This window comes from Melospiza melodia, chromosome 11, assembly GCF_035770615.1.
Source record: "Melospiza melodia melodia isolate bMelMel2 chromosome 11, bMelMel2.pri, whole genome shotgun sequence".
Taxonomy (NCBI): Eukaryota; Metazoa; Chordata; class Aves; order Passeriformes; family Passerellidae; genus Melospiza; species Melospiza melodia.
This window is the reverse complement of record NC_086204.1, coordinates 8,230,417-8,249,211: the sequence shown is the minus strand read 5'-3', so window position 1 is coordinate 8,249,211 and position 18,795 is coordinate 8,230,417. Positions and strand designations below refer to the sequence as shown.

Sequence of the window (18,795 nt, the reverse complement as noted above, 5' to 3'; positions counted from 1 at the left end):
ACGCTGCCTGCTCTCCAGCTCATTGAACACAGGAGGATATGGGATATCTCATGCCACAGGAGTGCTGCTCCTGGCTCTGGAGCCCTGGAGCTCTGCACTCTGCCAAGGGGCCATAAAGATTAGCCAGGTTTAGGTCCTCAGCTGGGAATGTTTCCTGCTTGAGCTCCTGGGAAAGTCAGACAAAACCATTCCAGTAAATTTACCTCATGTGGCTTGTTTAGCCTCAAAGTGATTGGAATTATCACCTCACTTCCAGAGATTTTTCCAGGGCTTCATTATCTTGATTGTTTCCCTTTCTATATGCCTGAAAAGAAGTGTTTTTACATTTTCTGTCTATTAAGAGTAGAATCAAAACCTGCAGAGCACCAAGCAGTCTGTAAGGGAAATGACAATTAAGGACATGACATAGACAGGGTAACCAAGTTAAATTTTAGGACAGCAAAAATCATAAGGAAAAATTACAGAAATAACCCTGGATTTTGATTATTAAAAGAAAAAATAATCCCATTCTATTGAGTGTGGCCACACCAGAGATTACAGGCGGAGAAATTCTTACATATTAATTATAAAATGTTATCAGGATGTTTTGTTTGTCAAACAATTGGACAGATTTCCTCTTGCCCTAAGAAAGAGCCAGGGAACTTGCCAAGAGCCTGTGTTTACAGATTGAAAATATGGAGGAAGAAAATGAAAGTTTAGAGATGGAAGGAGACGAGACCTTTCCTATACTGCACATAACAAATAGATTTCACACACATATATAAAACATATATATATATATAATATTCTGCTTCATCTTCTTTCCCTTTAAAATGCAGATGATTCTTGGGACTCAAAGAGACATATTTTATTCTTAGAAAATACCAGTTCAGAAAATAATTTAAGATTTGGGGTCAAATGATTAGTGTGCACACAGATTTGCTTCCATGCTGATCAGTGGAGTTTGGAGGGTTTCCAGAAGCACAGAACCAGGGAAAGTTTTGCCAATTACTGGCTGAAGTGCTATGAGACAGACAGTAAGGGTCATTTTAATTTTGGTGTGAACTATGAGCCTTGTGCATGTAGAATATTGCACCAATTTTCAGTCCAAATCTGGTCACATTTCCACCTGTCTCCTTCCAGGCTCTTCTCTAGGAATGAGGAGAGCTGTTCTGGCAGAAAACTCACTGGAGCTGTGACTGTGTTCACAGAGTAAACCAGGCAAATCCTGATTACCAGGGCAGTAATTAAACCACCATCTCCTCCTTCCAGAGCAGCTGCCTGGTGATTCCTATCAAACTGAAAAATGCTGGCTCTATGTCAAGAAAAAAGAGAGGGCAGAGTTTGGTGTACTTTAGAAACACCCAGAGTTTCTGGGGATGCTGTGAGTCTGGGCATCCCACACAACTCATATTTCTCTATCTGGATACCCCATTTTCTTTCACTGTGCAGGGTCACTATGCAGGGATGGGTGTTGGCTAAATAACATGATTTAAGATCTGCCATTTTCTAATAGAATAAGAATTTTTATAGTGTAGGAAAATCTGCTTTCAATTGCCATTGTTGTGCATTGCTTTAGTCAATGAAAATAAAGTGTGCTTGGGAAGCTGCCTGGAAGCCATGTGATTTCAGGGTATTGCTATTTCCCTTTTTAAGAGGAAGGAAAGCCAACTTTTTTCTTTTATGTCATGGTTGAATACAGTGATGCATCCAGTATGGAGGAGGGGAATTCACTCCAGCTCCTGTGATATGTGTAGGGCATCTCTGTATGCCCATTTTCAGGTGTTTGGAGACTCCCAGACCCACCTGAGTTATGCAGCACCTGTGGTGGGCAAGTCCTGCCCAGGAGCTGAGGGTCTGGCAGCCCCTGTTCTATGGCTGCTCCTCATTTACACCAATATAGAATTTGGGTTTAAGCTGCTTCTGCCAGCTTTGCTCTGAATGGAGTCAGACTGCACAGGTGAAGGCAAGATGCATTTGTTTCCCTATATATGTGTAATACTTGCTGTGTGTTTGATTTAATGAATGTTTTTCTTCAGACAGTTTATTATATTTGGATGCTTTGGGGTTTTCATTTTGCCTGCTGCTTATGTACCAAAAACCAGGCCAATGCTTTGCAGGTATTTCTCTGCTGCCCACGTTCCCCTTTCCAAGTGACTTTTAAGTGATTATATCCCATTCCTGCATCCCTTCCATCCCTGGAAATGTCCAAGACCAGGTTGGATGGGGCTTGGAACAACCTGGGATAGGGGATGATGTCCCTGCAGGGGTGGAATGAGATGATTTTTAATGTCCCTTCCAACCCATTTCATGATTCCATGAAAGAACCTCTGTTTGCTGAGCAACAGTGTTCTACACTTCTCGTGCCCCATTCTACATGACCTTTTGCATATTAACAAAGATATTGAATCACAAAGTGAAAACATTGCTCTAAAGTATATATATGTATTTTATTTTTTTTAAGTTGGCCTGTGTAGATAATAAATATCCTATTATGAATTAGGAAATTACACAGCTTTGTGAGATTCCTGTTAATAGAAAACAGCGGCCCTGGAAAAAAAAATAGACACAGACACACACATACATATATATACACACATATATTACACCCACCACCACCCCCCTTATTATGCAGAAAACAGCAGGTGGGGAAATGTATTCCTGTATCAGCCCTACCTGCAGGACCACCCACCTCCTTGGCAGAGGAGGAATTTAGGATATGTCACATGTTCCACCAGAGTTGCCTCAGCCTGGGAAGCTGCAGTCCAGCCGTAGCTGTGGCTGTAGCTTGGGGACTGCTGGCATTTTTCTGCTGGAAATTGGCTTAAGGGCAACAAAGTAATTGCAGGAGGTAAATGGACTGTCAGGGAGTCACAGAATGGTTTGGGTTGGAAGGGACCTTAAAGGTCATGTAGTTCCAGCTGCCTGCCATGGGCAGGGAGTACTGAGGCTCAGGGTTTGCTGCTCTGGTTTATGGCTGAAAGATGGAGGATTAAAACCAAAGTATGTTCATAATCTATTATTTCAGAGCCATAATGGCCTTTTTGAGCTATCATTGTGTAGGTCCTCTCTCAGCTGTAAGGGTACCTTTATTTGCAGCAAAAACATGACAAATTGCAAAAATTCCCTTTTGTTCTTCATTAACCATTTTTGAAGATACCCTTTTCCCCACTTTGCACTGTTGCTGGCCTAAATACCTACTTCAAAGGAGACTGTAAAACAATTCCTCAAATAATTGAGCAGGAGAAGGCAAAACAGTGACCCAGATAAGATACTTTTCCAGCAACACATTAAGCACAATAATGTCCTGAGAAGAGATTCCATAGTCCCTGCTGTCTCCCTCCCCTGGAGAATAATTAAGTTTTGCTGTGGACTCTCTTTTTTTAGTGTACCTGTTTAATATCTGTGTTTGATCTGGGTGGTGTATTCTGTTCTTGTAGGAGCACAGAGACCAGCAGAGTTTAGAGAGGGCAGGTTAGCACAGGCAGAGGATTTGCTGCCATGGGATTGTTCTGGGAGAGGGCTGCTCCTGGAACTAGTCATAACATGGACGTGATACACTTATTTTCTTAAGACTTTAGATTAAACATGTAGGAACAAGTTCATTAATGCCCTCTATGTTACGTGCAGGGCATTCCTTTAATGTATTTTTATGTTAATCAACATTTAATGCGCTGCATGTTCCTTTGGACTGTTTTTTTTCCATCCTTCTTGTCTAAATACTATTAGAGGAACTGCTTTTCTGCTCCCTCAACTGCAGCCTGAACCAAAGGAATCTGTCATTTGTCCACAGAGTAGGCTGAGAGCTGGCAACAAGGTTACAGGGAAGGAAATCCATGGTGATTAAAGAAAAGGAGGTGGGAGAGGAGGAAGGGGACCCATCCTGTTATGGAGATGCAATCGTGAGAGTGTTGTGGTGACACAGGCTCAGGAAAAGGCCAGACCTTCAAATTGGAGTTAAACTGCCTTGGAGGGGCAACACTGTTCCCTTCTCCCCCCTCACTAAACCTTCAGTAGCCAGGCTGTTGCAAAGGTTAGTTAGTGTTATCTAGATCTGATTTGGGATGAGAGGCAAAAGGTCACCTTTTCTTAAAAGGAAGAAATTCGTGAAGATGAAAAAGAGGGGGAAATGCAAGGCTGGAGTGTTATCCAGTATCACTGTCATAAAAACCTAAATATATACCCCCTGTCTAAACCCAATTATCAGCCTTGCCTGACTTCCCTGGAGATTTAACTCTTGGCTCTCTTCCAGAACTCAGCTATGATCTCAGATGCTTTGGATTTTGGTATTGAATCATAAGGAAATTAGCAAGTAATATATGGATTTTCAAATTAAAGCTTGGGGAGTGGTCTGCTTGAGAATAGCAGGATTTAATGGCTGTAATCCTTGGATTAAACTTTGGCTTTCCATGCACTTGTAAACAGACATTATGTTTCTCAGGAAAAAAAGCGATGTCCATCAAAACAACCTTGAAGGCTTGGAGATGTGGCCATAGCTGCATTTTTAGAATTGCTTGTGGAAAGGGATTTGCAGTAAATCTCTTGGTGTCCAGATGAAACTGGACAATATCCTTACGTGTCTGCATGGCAGCTGTTGGGATTGCAGCCACAGAATTATCCACAACCATCCCTTGGCTTTTCCAGGCCTCTGGTGGCTCAAGATGTTACTGAGTCCTGTGATGTTGTGAGTGCTGGAAATACCATTTTACCACAGTTCCTTGTGCACTTCTTTGTCAGTGATTCTCTGCTGGTTTCAGCCTCTCTTTTTGTAAGGCTTTGTTCTGAGGCTGGCAGGCCTGAATGGAGAGTAGGAAATCACTCCAGCTGCTTTCCTCGTGCTAGCATTCTGTGCTGAACAGGAATTGCTGAGCAAAGAACATCATTTCCCCAGAGAGGTTTGCTGGGGTAGCACAAAGGCAGTCTGCTGCTTGTTTTTTTTAATTAGAAGTTCCTGCCAAATACTGTCATCAAGGGTTGGGGGAGGAAGGGAGAGAGGGAAAGAAATGCATGAAATCTGGAGTCCCCTTGGAAGAGCAAGAATCCTGCCTGGGAGAGTAAGAGCAGTGCTTTCTCTACACAACTCTTGCTTCTTCATTTATAACATCTTATCCAGAAAAAAACAGGGCTGGGAGGTTTTTTCCTTTTTTTTCCTTCCCTCTTCCGTGGATCTTAGTTCTGACTGTTATTTCTCCAACAGAATTGGAGGGATTATGCAACTTTGCACTTGGTTTTGGACTAGCCAGTGGAACAAAATTAAGCAGAATTCCTTTTCTTAAGTGGGTGCCAAATTCTCGAGTGACACATCATGCCACGTTGTGGTGATGAATGCACGGCTGACTGCCTGTGCAGCTAGAGCTTAAAATCTCTTTTTTTTCCTTAAGAAAAAAGATAAGGTTGTGGCTTCTTTGCTTTCTTTTTGCCTTGCAAAGGAAAGGTTTAGAAAACAATCCATAAAGAATAATTGACATGTATTTGGGGGAAGAGAAAGATGTGGAGCCATTCCACTTCTTGTTGCAGGCTTAATCCAGGATAAATCTGTAATTACTGAAACATACTGGGACCTGATGCTGTCTGGTGCTGGATGGGGAATGCATTGGATGTTTTATTCCATTCCTCAGTGCACTGGTGACCACTTTATTTGTACTTCTCTATTACTCTGTAATATTTTACTCTTTCTTGTGTTCTTACTGGCACTATTGCCAAAGACTTGCCTTTCAGTTAGAACCGGCCTCTCTAGCAAGGTGGCTTCAGGTCAGAACTGATTTGTGGATGAAAGATTGTATGTTTAAGCTTATTTTTTTGAGGATGTTGCAAAATCTCTGCAATGCAGAAGGCAGGTATGGGTACATCAGGATTGAAAAACTGCCTATTTTGTGCATATATATGTCCTGACAATTCAGCTGTGGACAAGTACGGAGTAACTTAACCAGAAATGTTTCTCCATGGATCTCTCAGTGTTCATCTTATAACCCAAAGTGAAAGAATTTAATATTCCTTTGACTTTTTGATGTGTGGTTTATTGGTTTTTAATGCGTATTTTACAATTATCTACTCTAGGTTTTGATTTCCAGTCCAGCTCATCTCCCTGAGCATAGTAACATATTGCACAATTAATTTGCTGTTTATAACATGCCCCTGAAAAGAGGCTCTTCCATCCTGTTTATTCCTGTGTTTCCAGCTGATCTCCACAGAACAAAACAGTGGCTTCTGAGCCAGCTTTTGTTACAATTTTGCATAGCAGTGTTCAACTTTGGCCAGTTTTGAAGGTCTTGGGTTTTGTTGAGGAAGTCTTTCTGTAAAACCTTAGAAATACAAGTAACTCATCCCAGTACAATGGATAGGGTTTGAGTTTGCTAAGTAAGTTGGCAGTAGGCTAGATGATAGACCTGAATTTTCTCTAGAATTTTCCACTCTGTTAGCACCTTTACAAGAGGATTTCCTCTTCACAAGGTTTTGGGCTTTATTTTGCTTTTTGGACCTTGTCTAATTCTTTGGTAAAGATCATCTGGAAGAGAATTGGGGGAACTGTCAAAACACAGGTTGTTTCCTGTCATTGTCTAGAGCATTGTGGGCTTCCATCTCCTTCCTGCCTTTTGTTCCTGGGTTGATAATGTTGCCTTTAAATAAGTTCAAACAAAAATAGATGTAATAGAGCTGGAAATAGAAATAAGTATCCTTAAATGAATGTCTTTGCTGCCTGAGCACAATGTGCCAATAATAATAAAGCCAGGTGATCCCAGAGGGGAGTGGTGTGTTTACAGCCTGTGGGGCGAATCCTGTCACCTTTCCCTTGCAAGTGAATCTGCTGAAGTCACCAGCAGCACTTCAAGGAAGTGACAGATGGATGACAGCAGCAGCAGCCAAGTAGCAAGAGGGATTTCTTTTTAGCTGGAGGGTGCTGCTCCCAAAAATTCACAGCATTTTTTTATAGCTGTTGATCATTTGTTCACAGTGAGTTGTGCTCTATTACTCTACATCCTAGTGGCACCAGTGGCAGGAGTGTTAGATGTTGGACTTGAGAGATCCATCATAAAACCTGTCCTTGCACTGTAACAGCACCCAAAGGTCACAGAGAGGGTTTGTGCCCTGTCCTAGAACATCTGCAAGTGGGCAGGAGTCTGTCTCAGAGCACAGCATGGAAATCAAAAGGCAGAACAGAGGTAGAACAAACAAGGGGAAGGATGTAGGGCAAAGTGTGAAGGTAAATACCAACAGAAGCAAGTGTTTATAAATCACTAGTGATATGCCTCAAAAAGGGCTGTGCATTTTTTAAACATCTGTTAGTAAAGGAAATATTGCTTCTGTCCCATTGTTGCATTTCTGGCATCAGGATAAAGGTGCACCTCAAAGCTGGGTGTATCATTTTGAAATGGATACCAAGGGTATAGTGTTAGGATATAAAAGACAAAGCCTTTATCCTTGGGGAGCTTCTGGTAGGCACTGGTCAGTGAGAAGAAGCACCAGTAGAGATGAAAAGCCTCTAAAATGAAAATAAGGAGAGTCAAAAAGTGAAATTGAGTTTTGAGGGGTCTTAAAAGTGAGTATTAAATAAATGAGTGAAAAAGGAAGTCTGAATGCTGCATTTTTACTGATCTGGTGGGTAGGAATGTGAGCTTTGGAAAGCTCAGAGTCTGCAGTAGGTAGAAGACAAGAGTCACAGGAGCAGAAAGGGAAAAAGTGGGAGTTGACTTATGCTGATAAAGGCATTTTTGCCTCCCCAAGCAAAATAGACACTTCCAGAAACATGTTCAGCACTCATTCATTAAACCAGAGTGCCACTGTGTGTGTGGCTGGCACAGCATCTGATGGACATGACTGAGCCTCTTCCTCATCCATGTTGTGACTTTACTCAACTGCTATGTTTCATGAGAGAGAGAACATAATGAAAATCAGAAGTAAATGTGTTGCTGTCTGCAGTTCAGAACTGCCTTTGTCTTGTTTTCAAACAGTTACAGAATTTCTTCTGCAAGGGTGGAACTTGCTGGAGAGTTTTTAGATGATGAAAGAACAACTCCCCTGAGGGAGATTCATGGAAGCTGAGGAAGGCAAGTCACTGTTGTACAGACTGCCTTATGTGACTGTAGGAGATTTTAGAGATGGAGGAGGTAAAACTAATCAAAGAAAAAAGTAAATTGAAACCCCCAAACCCCAGTTTCTCCAAACCTGGATTTATTGCACTGCACTCAAAAGATACAATTTCTAATTTAGAGATTCCAGGGCTGCAGCAGTTAGTAAAGCTCTGCAATTTTAATCGTTTGAGGAGCATGTATGATGAAAAAACATCATGTGGTTGCAAAGGGACCACTATATCTATTTCTAGAGTTATCTGTTACATATTTGTTTATGATCCTCTTGTTTGTGACTCCTCCCTGCTCAAAAGAAAGCTGTGGGGAAGCTTTCTGATTTAACAGGAGTCTGATTTAATAGGGCCTCCTGGACTCTGTAGAAGGACTGTAAAATCTTTGTAGGATTTGGTGAAGTCAGATAGAATGAATGTAGCATTAAAAAAATCAAGAGACCTGCAGATAAGATGAATTGATGCTTCCCTTCAGTTATTTCCCTTTTAGCCCAATGAAGAGGAGAAGACATGACAACTCTGGCTTATTATTGCCTGAGTGCTGGGAAAATTTTTGAGTCAGTAAAAAGCTTGCAAGATTGTTTTAGATCTGGCAGAGAAAATTGTCCATGGTGTGCAACCATCTGTAGATCCAGAAGATCTCTCTGACATGACAGGCATTCAGCAGGCTCCTTAAATTGGGGTCTAGGAACTTCTGAGTATCCTGAAACATGTCCCACAATAAAGGAGGGACATAGTTCTTAAATTTAGTATGGATCATTTAGACTTCAAAAGCAAATACCAAAATGGATTTATGATTAATTTATCCCTATTATTTTAATCTTAGAGGTCAAGAAAATGCAAGCAGTAGGATTTTTTGTAGGAACAGCATTGAAATTCAAACTCCTCATTACCTGTTGTGTGCATGAAGGGAGTGAGTCAAACCTAAGACTTGCTGCCATCTGATTATAACCCAGTGGGTGGGAGGGATGAAGTCCTTGGGCTTTGAGCAACTTAGATATAAATACAGAGCTCCCTGGCAAAAGTCTGCTCAGAGGGATGGGGCCCCAGACAGAAGGGGAAGCACTCCCAGTACCCCAAACCTCCAATATCATTAATAAACCCAGAGTCTTCTGGGGAGTGTTTGGACTAAAGGATACCAGAGTGATACAGGCTTCTAGGGGAGGAAATATTTCTCTTTTAAGAGGAAAAATGAAAAACACTCTGTGCCAGAAGTAGGAGATGAAGATCCTTATAGCCAACAGAGATTTGTCGTGTTTAAACATACTGTAACAGGGCCATAAAAGGCATATGTGGAGTATATCTGTAATCAAAGCGAAACGAAACAGGGCAGAAGTTTTGAGAACACATTTAATCAAATAGTTAAATTTATTTTTCTGGAAACTGAAGCTTGCTCGAAAAGAATGGGAACCATGGCAAGTAATTTGGGAATGAGGGGGAGCATTGAGTACTAACTAGTCAATAATATAAATGATAAATTTGTAAATGTATTGAAAGTATGAAGCTTCTTATGGAGAATCAGCCTCAGGGAGCAATGAGGGAAAATCAGCATTGTGCTAAATCAACCCAATACATGTTTGTGCAATGGCCAATTTAATTATTAAACCTGACTTAGGTGCAGAAAAAGAGATCTGAAACACAGTGAAGACAATCTTTCAAGCATCAATATGAAAGCCATTTGACTTATTTTATACGTGACAAGAAGATTTTGGCTTAGGCATTTTGGTATGTTCTGTTATGGCACTGTTGTGTTCTTGTACAGATGAAATGATTGCTGGATATATTAGCCTTCTGTTCTCAGTCTTCCATAACTTTTTGTTGGAGAAGGCAGGGATAATTTTTATTAGTTCTGTGTAAGAACTGAGATTGATTCAGGTCTCATGACAATGGAATTGATGTCAGGAGAGTTGCCCACAGTCAAATTTGTAATTGAGCAGTGCCTTTTTATATGATTAAGTATTTATTCTTTGCAGAGAGTTTTAAAATTGTTCAAATAAGGCCCTTGGCCTCTGCTCAAAGGTGAACTTTTTGGAAAGTCTGAGTGAAAACATTTCATCCATTTGTGAATATGAGGAGAGTGGAAAACTATTTCCCCCTCCATAAAGACTTTTTGCAGCCTTCTTTTGAACAGCTCTGCAGTGTGAGTAGCTGAGGCCTGTGGGCTAAAATCTGGCATTGAAACAGCCATAACTATGAAGTGCCTTAGTTTTGGCTTTGATTTGACTGAGTCGTGAGCCTCAGAAAACAATGTTCTCAGCATGCACTCCAGGGTGTTGTTTCTTCCTTCAAAGCTGCTGAAATGTGCAGCAGAGAGAATTTACTGTGAGCAACTGCGGAGCTGTGCAGCACAAAATTAGAGAAAGATATTTCTCTGAAGCTGCAGGGCCACGTGGGCATGGAACAGGAACATGAGACCTCTCCAAGCACTTTGGGGGCACAAAAAGTTTCTGGGCGTTTTGTGGTCTGTGCAACTGAAAGCTGAGTTCCAGGACCTGCAGCCTCTGCTCCTGCAGGTCATTTCCAAGGAGCCCAGAGAGTGAGTGGGGACAGGGCTAAGGGCAGACTGAGGCACACTGGCAGTGCTCACACTGCTGTGTGCCTCTGCTGCTGCAGGCAGAGGCTCAGGGGTACAGCACTGCTGCTCCTCCCCAGCACACAGCAGGGCTGCACTTGCCCAGCCATGTGCGCCTGCCTTCACACCCAGCTCTGCTTTGAAGGCTTTCCCAATGGGAGTGCAGGGACTGGCTGTTCCTGGAGGAGATATGTCCCCCAGATCTGAGATTGTGTCTCTTTGCACAGCACAGCCTGTGAAACAGTGCATGCCTATCTAATTGCAATCACATGTGAAATCAGAGGGTCAGGGATGGCTGGATGTGCTTCCTTAACTACATCATTTTTTGACTTAGCATAGTTAATTTGCAGCCTTATGAAACATTAATTTAGTGTTATGTATGGGAGCTCTGATGCATTTCCTCTGGCATTTTACAGTGAAGCTGGTTAATATTTGCACTTACTTGGAGGCTTCTATTTAGTTCTGGTGTCCATGAAGACAGATTATGATGGACTTGTGTGTTTGGTTCTTTACTGAGCTGCAACTGCATTGTCACATCTTTCAGAGTGAAGGGGGAGCAGTGCTTTCCCTTTTGCACAGGGGTGGGGCTTGCAAAGGTTGCAGACAGTCAGTCTGTAATGCAGCATTTTGTTCACTTTGATTAGTTTGTAGTTTATAATTGAAATTCAGTGTTTGATTCTAACAACTTTTCTGACTGGCTGATGTGTAGTGATAGTGCATCTTAGTCACTCAAAGAACATATATAACCCAGTTTATTAATCCCAGCTGAGGCAGGAGGAAGACCTGGCTCACCTCTGCTCCCTTCTACATCAGCTTGCAGCACATGCAGAGCATTGCCTGTGCTGATGGAAATGTGAGATATGTGCCTGTGAGGTGCTTTGTGCCATAAAGGACCTTCAGGAGATTGCAGTGCACTGAATATTAAGCAGCTCTAAGGCAGCCCGTGACAAACTGACTGTGTAATGGAGTGAGAAGCTGCAGCTTGGGTGTGCACAACGGAAAGGAACTCCCAGGTGAAGCTCCTGTAGCGTCTGTGGTGGAGAGCTCTCTGCTGCCAAGCTACATGTCAGAGTGGGCTGTCAAAGAAACACAATATAAAACACAATTTGTGTTTGGATTTCTACAGCGTCTGCATTATCTAGCTTTTGTGGTTCACCTGCATATGATTTTTTTTTCTAGTTTCAATCTCCAGAACTGTAGGCCACAGCACCTGTTAGTTATCAAATTGAGAGCAGGTGCCATAAACAGGAAGCAAGAACTAAGAACTAAATATGGTTTAAAGAAACCAGATGAATAACAATTAATGATACAGTCTTAATAGAAACAGTATTTCTTTTTGTAGGCACTCACTTCAAAGGCATCATCCATTGCAGGGGTGTCACTTTGGACAGGCTTTATTCTATGCGATGGATTCTTGTATCTCCTATGGAATGAAGAGAGTGTCTCATGGAATCATGGAATTTTCTTTTTCAATTAAGTTAGGTATATCCTTAGGGTGGCATTGCTTTGGAGAAAAAGGTAATACTACAAAGATGTTGACTACAAAGGCATGGTTACTAGGAAGTGTCTTGCCTGACCAACACACAACCAGTTCTGGCTCCTGGCCTACTCAAGCACCAAGGAGTGGAAATGGCTTGGGCTGGCACTGCCATTGAAAGGACATTCTTGAAACGATGGCTTAACTTTAAAAAGAAACAATGGTGTGTTTTTTTCCCCATCTCCCAGGAAACATCCTTGCCCAGTGCAGGTGAGCTGCATGCACACCTCAGATACATGGCTTTGTCCTTTTAGGCTGTGTGATTTCTTTCTCTCCTGGAGAAGCTATCAGGGATCATTCTTACACCACCTTGTTGCTTTCTCCTTTTCCTTTGCTCTCCCAAATATTTTCCATATTTGGATATCTGACTCCTGTTTCCTCCTCTCCTCCTGTCAGGCCCTGAGCAGGGGCAGTCAGAGCTGCTCTTTATTTCCAGCTGCTTTATAGATCTTGTGCTTTGTCTTCCCATGCAGGCGTCTGTGTGCCAGCTGTAGCAACAGCTGAAGCCCAGGGAAAATCATCACTCTGCCACTGCCTTAATTCTCTGTGCACAGTCGGCCAGTCCTTGCTGGGCCGTGAGTGGTCAATGATCTGCAGGCTGAGAGCTTTCCAGACCTCAAAGTATTTTCTTATATAACATGTCACTGTGAGAAGTGTAAAGTTGCATTCACAAGTGGATTTCTCTCTGGTTTTGATTGGGAGGGAATGCATGCTCAGATGTATTAGAGGAACAATTCTGCTTTGGTAAAAAGGGCAGGCACAGGGCTAGATTATTGCAGGAATGTAGTTATTGCATGTGAACATGATTTGGAAAGAACCAAATGTTTAGCACGGTGTTGACTGCATGGTTCATTGGTGTAGATCAGTTTTGTGATTAAAGTCTGCTAAAAGAGCAAACCAGCAGTTCTACTAAACTGAGTTGTAGACTCTTCTTCCTCATTTTCAGGCTTCCTTCTCTCCTTAAAATCTTTACAGAACATCTTTTAGATTAATCAGAGCCTGGTTGGTCTTCCTGTGCATGTTCTCCTGTGCATTCAGACTCTGTCTCGGTCTCAAATAAGTGGTTGCACACTATATAATGGACTTTAAATGTAACTAAGTATTAAATATGCTTTTTCTCTTTTCCAGTTTTAAAGAATCAGGTTTTGCACATATAAGGCAGATTTTTAGGGGCCTTGAAATATCCTTTTCCAAGGCAGACAGTTATCAATAGAATGCCTGATTGCTGCCCCTTCTGTAACTTTTCACTGTGACATGACTGGACTCAGTGATCTTAGAGATCATTTCCAATGTAAACAATTCAATGCTTCTAAAGTCTGGGCACTGTATCTCCCTAAAAATAATCTGTGAAGAAAATCTAGCTCTGTTCACTACTAATGGCAAATCCTGTGAATAAAAATGGTAGCTTTCTGCTGCTTGATAAACTGTGTGAGGTCATCTGCTGCTCCTTCCCGATGGAGGTTCTCTCTGTCACTTGTCAGTGGCCAAGAGGATTCAGGAACATCACTTCAGAGAGGGCTTTACTCTGCCTTGAATGGAAAGCCCTGAGCTTGTCTGTCCATAAGGTGTTCTGTAAGGATCCAGTCTGAAACATGTGATTTAAGAGAAGCTAAATTGAATCAAATATAGGAGCTCCTTCCCACTGTATCAACTCACTGCCATTTTCTTTAGTAAAGAAATAGAGTAAGTGCCATTGCTCTGTGACTGCCATCCAAAGTGATGGTAGTGCGTGTACTGTGGCACCGGGACATCATATCACAAAAAAAGCTTTTATTTCAGAGTAATTTTTTGGCTGTGGTGTTGCATTTCTTGTGTCTGGATGTGCATTTGCATATGCTGCTATGTTGGTCCTGTTCAATGGCAATTTGCTCCGCAGGTACTCACACACCTGCTGGGCTGGCCACGAGGGATTCAAGGCACACTCCACTTTCTGCACATTAAAATTACGATGTGGAAGAGTGGTTTGTAAAATCTAAAGCATTCAGAAAGCCCTTTGCAGTTTTACAGGAGAAGCCACAGGGCTCTGGGAAATCTACACTTCAATTATTTAGTGCAGTACACTTGAGTCAGGTTATTGACATCTGTTTATTGCCGACCACTTCATGATCACACATGTAAACTGAAAACACAGCCTGGCAAGTGACCAGATCAGGGCACCTGTGACCACACAGCTCAGTCTTGGTTTCGTAGCTGAAAATAATATTCCTTGCTTATGTTTGGTTTCTCACATTAAGAGGTAGAAGTGCTGACAGCTCCAGAGCCTGCAATGCGCTCCTCAGGTGATGGAAATAAAACCAGGAACATGCTGGAGGTTAGTGTGGGGCTTTGGGAGGTCTGAGCTCTGTTTCAATTCTTAGCACTTTCGTTGCCTTGCTCGGGAATTTGTGCATTTGAAGCCTCCCAGTTTTAAGTTCCAAAAAGCAGGTAATTAAAGACAGCTCAGGAGGCAACGAAGTTAGTCGAGTTTTAGGGTGTCTTGAGATCGTCGCAAGTGCCTACAGCCATAGCATCCACAGAGGGGCTCATGGGGGCTTCTTTGTGAGAGATATAGAATTAAAATGAGGACAGAGTCGGCGACTGCCGGGCAGAGCTTACTAAAACCTTTCATTTCCTTACTTCCCAAGCGGCAGAAGTAAGTTTTTAAAGTTAAGCACAGCTTAAAATTCCTTCCTTACGGCAGCCCGGACACCTGACCCGCGGTCGCCCCTGCTCCCCGGCGCCGCAGAAGGGAGGGAAGGGAAGGAGGGGAAGGGCAGGGCAGGGCAGGGAGATGAGGAGGAGGCGCCTCCCCGGGAGCCGGCCCGGACGCGGAGCGGGGGCTGCCGGGGCAGCGCAGGCACGGCCGGCCCGGGCCGGGCGCTCCGCCGGGACCATCAACAGGAAACCCCGCGCGGGCCGGGCCGGGGCGGCGCCAGGCGCGGCCGCCTCCCCCTGTCTGTCCGTCCGTCCGTCCGTCCCTCCCCCGGCCCGGCCCTCCCGCGCAGCCCGGGGGCCGCTCGGCTCCGCTCGGCCCGGCCCGCGGCGGGCGAAGCGCGGCGCGTCCGACCCGGCGCCCGGCAAGGCACCGAGGATGAAACTGCTGTGGAGAGCGAAAATGGTAACCGGCTGTCCCCTCCCGTCCCGTGTCCTGCCTTGCCCTGCGTGCCGCTGCCCGGCGATGCTCAGTGCCAGCCGTGCCCTGCTCGCTCCCCGCGATGCCGTGCCCGGTGCCGGGGGTGCCGTGTCCGATGCCGGCCGTGCCGTGCCCGCCGATGCCGTGCCTGGTACCGGGATATGCTGTGCCCCCTTCCTCCGCTTTCCCCCGGCTCTAAAGCTGCTTGGTTTTTCTTTCTTGTTCTTGAAATAGTAGGTTTTTGGAAGAGCAAATCACAAATCTCTCCTTCTCAAGAGAGTGAAAATGTCGCTGTGTTTTAAACGCTCTGTAGCTTCAAAGATTCAAGGCTGTGTGCCGAAGTAATTCAGCAGTTTTAAAAGTGCGAATCCTTCCCTAAATGAAAGGCCAAAGAGATTAATTGCTGTAGAAAAGGGGGGAAGGAAAGAGACGACTGCTAATCAAAACCAAACTCTTTCCTTAGAAGACTTTATGCAACTATTTAAAATATGTGCTGGTCTGGGAAAAACAGTTAAATGGAAAGTCCGGGTACCTCGATACCACAGGAAAGGACAGCTTGCCAAGAATATCTCCAGTGTTCCCTCAACCTAAGGGTATCCTGGATTGCTTTGATTGCTGTGTTTACTTTGTGCTGCCCATCTCCTCTGCTCTGCCTGCAGCAGCAGAGCACCTGGGACTGATTGTGGTCAGTAGAAGGGGGAGAACGTTCCTTTTCATCTTATTTTTCTTTCTCCTTCTCCTGGCAGACCACATTTCAGGACGGGGGTGAAGAGGTAGAAGACGGAGCCGTCTACAATGTCACCCTTAAAAAAGTGCAGATTCAGCAGGCTGCCAACAAAGGAGCAAGGTGGCTGGGGGTAAGTGAGGCTAGCACGGTGGGGAGGGCTGCTCATGGACTTCGGAGCCGTCCAGGGAGCTGAATTCCACAGCAATTGTTACAATATTAACTTCCAGCACTGGCCGCTCTCATTATTTTTTTTTTTTTTTAAAGAACAAACCAAACACTGAACTAGTCTGCCTGGGTCATCTGAAATAACACTCTCCTTGTGTTGACTCTTCCTCTTTTCTTGACCTGTAAAAACAATTTGACCAGCTGTGGCCCTGTATCAGGTGATTCTTGGTGCAGAGACAAGGATCTTAGTTTATGGCCCGAGAAGCTGAACATCGAACAGTTCTTTCAGACTGGACTATGGCTCATTTCTGCTGTTAGGAACCTATCTCAGGTCTCCAAACAAGTAGTTATGTTGTTTTGACTGGTGAAGGCCTCTCAAAGTCAGCAAAACTTCCTCTGACCTTAAGGGAATTTTAGTTTGGGTCTTATTTCTGTATTGCTTTCTTGGCCAGATGAGAAATTAATTGCATTTCTGTAAGAATTACAGCTCTGTACTGTTTTTCAAAGCACAAAGGCTTTAATGGTGAGTAAAATGAGCTTAAATGCACACAGTTGATTTGACATGCTGCTGAGTGCCTTCACCTTTATCAGGCCAAGTCCCCAGCTGATAAAAAATGTCCTCACTTCATTGGAATCAGTGCAGCTGTGGCAGCTGGGGCCAGGTCTGCAGGAGATGCCTGTAACTTTCATAGTATTTTGTTATGTTTATTTTTTTTCCTTTGGGATCAAAGGCAGTAATATAAGAAGTTGGCTTGATGTAGTATCCAAGTTGATATTTTAAAGGCTTTTAAAACTGCCCTGAGATTTATCCAGTCATTTTCTTGTGAAGCCCCTGTGACATGAAGCAATACAGCAGAGCTGAAGCCAGCGTCAGGAGAAATAAGCAAATTCTGTCCTGCATGCAGATAGTGCTTAGAGTCTCCCCTTCCCGTGTTTCCAAGAGGTACACAGAGTACTCATCAGAACAGATAATTTCAAATCTGCTTCCTTTGGGTGGCAGATTTCCCATTTCTGCCTGCTGTTTTTACCAGGAAAATACTACCAATTATATTTGAGCTCCTGCAACTTTCCCAGCTGGTTTTGTCTAAGACGTGGAGATCATTTTGAGTGTGTCCCATAAACATAGTTTAGAAAAGTTCTGTTTTTTGAATACAAAGAAAGTCTGAATTTTTTGGCCTGCTTGGGCTGTGTTGTTCCTTGTAATAGAAGGAGTTTGCTAGGCCTTGGTCCTGTTCTCAGAGGAAGGGAGCTGGTATGTTCCTGTGTTCATCCCCACAGCTGATGCTGCCCATCCCAATAGGAGGACCAGGGACTGCAGGGTCAGGGCAGTGACTGTCAGGATCCTGGGCCTGTTGTTGGTTTTTTGAGGTCAGAATGTTTGTGGGGAAGGAGATAATGTGTCAGAAATTCACACCTGTTCAGGGCATAAATCTGTAACTTCAGCTTCCAGTCCAGTCACTTTCATGAGCAAAAACCCCCAAATCTTGTGTATATTACTTAAAAATATTTTGGAACATGTGGGCTGTTTGTTTCCCTTAAGCTCTTCAGAACATAAAGTATTTTAAGCTCTTCTTGTGATCTTGTTTTATTAATGGCTTTTTTTGTGGTCCTGAAATCAATAAATAGCCTCTAACCCAGAGCATTATTTATGAAGAGCCATCCCTGCCCCCAGCAGTTTGGCTTTGAAGAGCCAAATTGTCTCTTTTAGAACTGTCATCAGGTGACTTCGTTGTTTTTTGTTTGTTTGTTTGTTTTTTTTTAATCTGGAGTTTATATGGGTTTATGATTTTTTTTCTATGCTTTGAAACTCATTAGCACTAAATTAACAAGGTGTTGGATTTAGCAGTGTTGATTTTAATTTTTTTGATGGTGCTCTAAGTCAGGCTTAGATTGAAGACCCAAGGTCGACAACCTATTTGTACATCAGCAAGTATTGAGCCTTCACAGTGACAAACATAGTAACTCACTTACTGATCATATGCATGCCTGGATTTAATTTTTAAAAAACTTTTTCTCAATGTCATTTGTGTCCTGTAAAAGTCCACTTAGCAGTATGACCCCTTCTGAAGCGCTGGGGTTCTTGTGGCAGGTCAAGTCTAATAAACCTTCCCTAAGATTCTCCATGCTAAGAACCCATCCAGGGTCACTGGATGGCTGGCCCTGTGATGAGAGAATGGATTGTTTAAAGGCCAATCATAAGATTCCAGCTACAGCACCATAAACACTTGCCTACTGAAATACAGAAATGCCTTTCTTGTGTTTCAAACTTCTACAACTAACAAAAGAAAAAGAAAAACAGGCTGTGACTTAAGCAGGCATCAGCAGTTCTGAAACTTTCAATAGTGTGAAGCTTTTGGATAATCACTGAATTTCTTAGCTTCAAATTTAATACTAGACATCAAAGGATGCCAATAACAGCCACTGCTTTTGTCACCACATACTCAGTCACTAAATATTTAGTGAAGCTTAAGACTTTAAGCACTAGAGTATTAGGGAATATTAAAAGCTCTAGTGGGAGCTCAGTATTGTGAGAGATGCTGCACAAAAGCACTGTTTTGACTTAAAAGAATGTGCAGACGTGATATTAAAAGAGGATTGACTGTACATACATCTTAGCTGATGATTG

At 43.1% G+C, this 18,795-nt stretch overlaps 1 protein-coding gene across 1 annotated transcript in view; it reads left to right on the top strand.

The window, feature by feature from the left end:
* The first annotated feature begins 15,176 nt into the window (after positions 1–15,176).
* The window catches only part of RGL1 (ral guanine nucleotide dissociation stimulator like 1), a 52,309-nt gene continuing 48,690 nt past the window's right edge, over positions 15,177–18,795 (top strand). The window contains exons 1-2 of the mRNA XM_063165461.1: positions 15,177–15,262; positions 16,024–16,134. Coding sequence (XP_063021531.1) covers positions 15,236–15,262; positions 16,024–16,134 — 138 coding nt within the window. The 5' untranslated portion in view covers positions 15,177–15,235. The remainder of the gene's footprint in view (positions 15,263–16,023; positions 16,135–18,795) is intronic.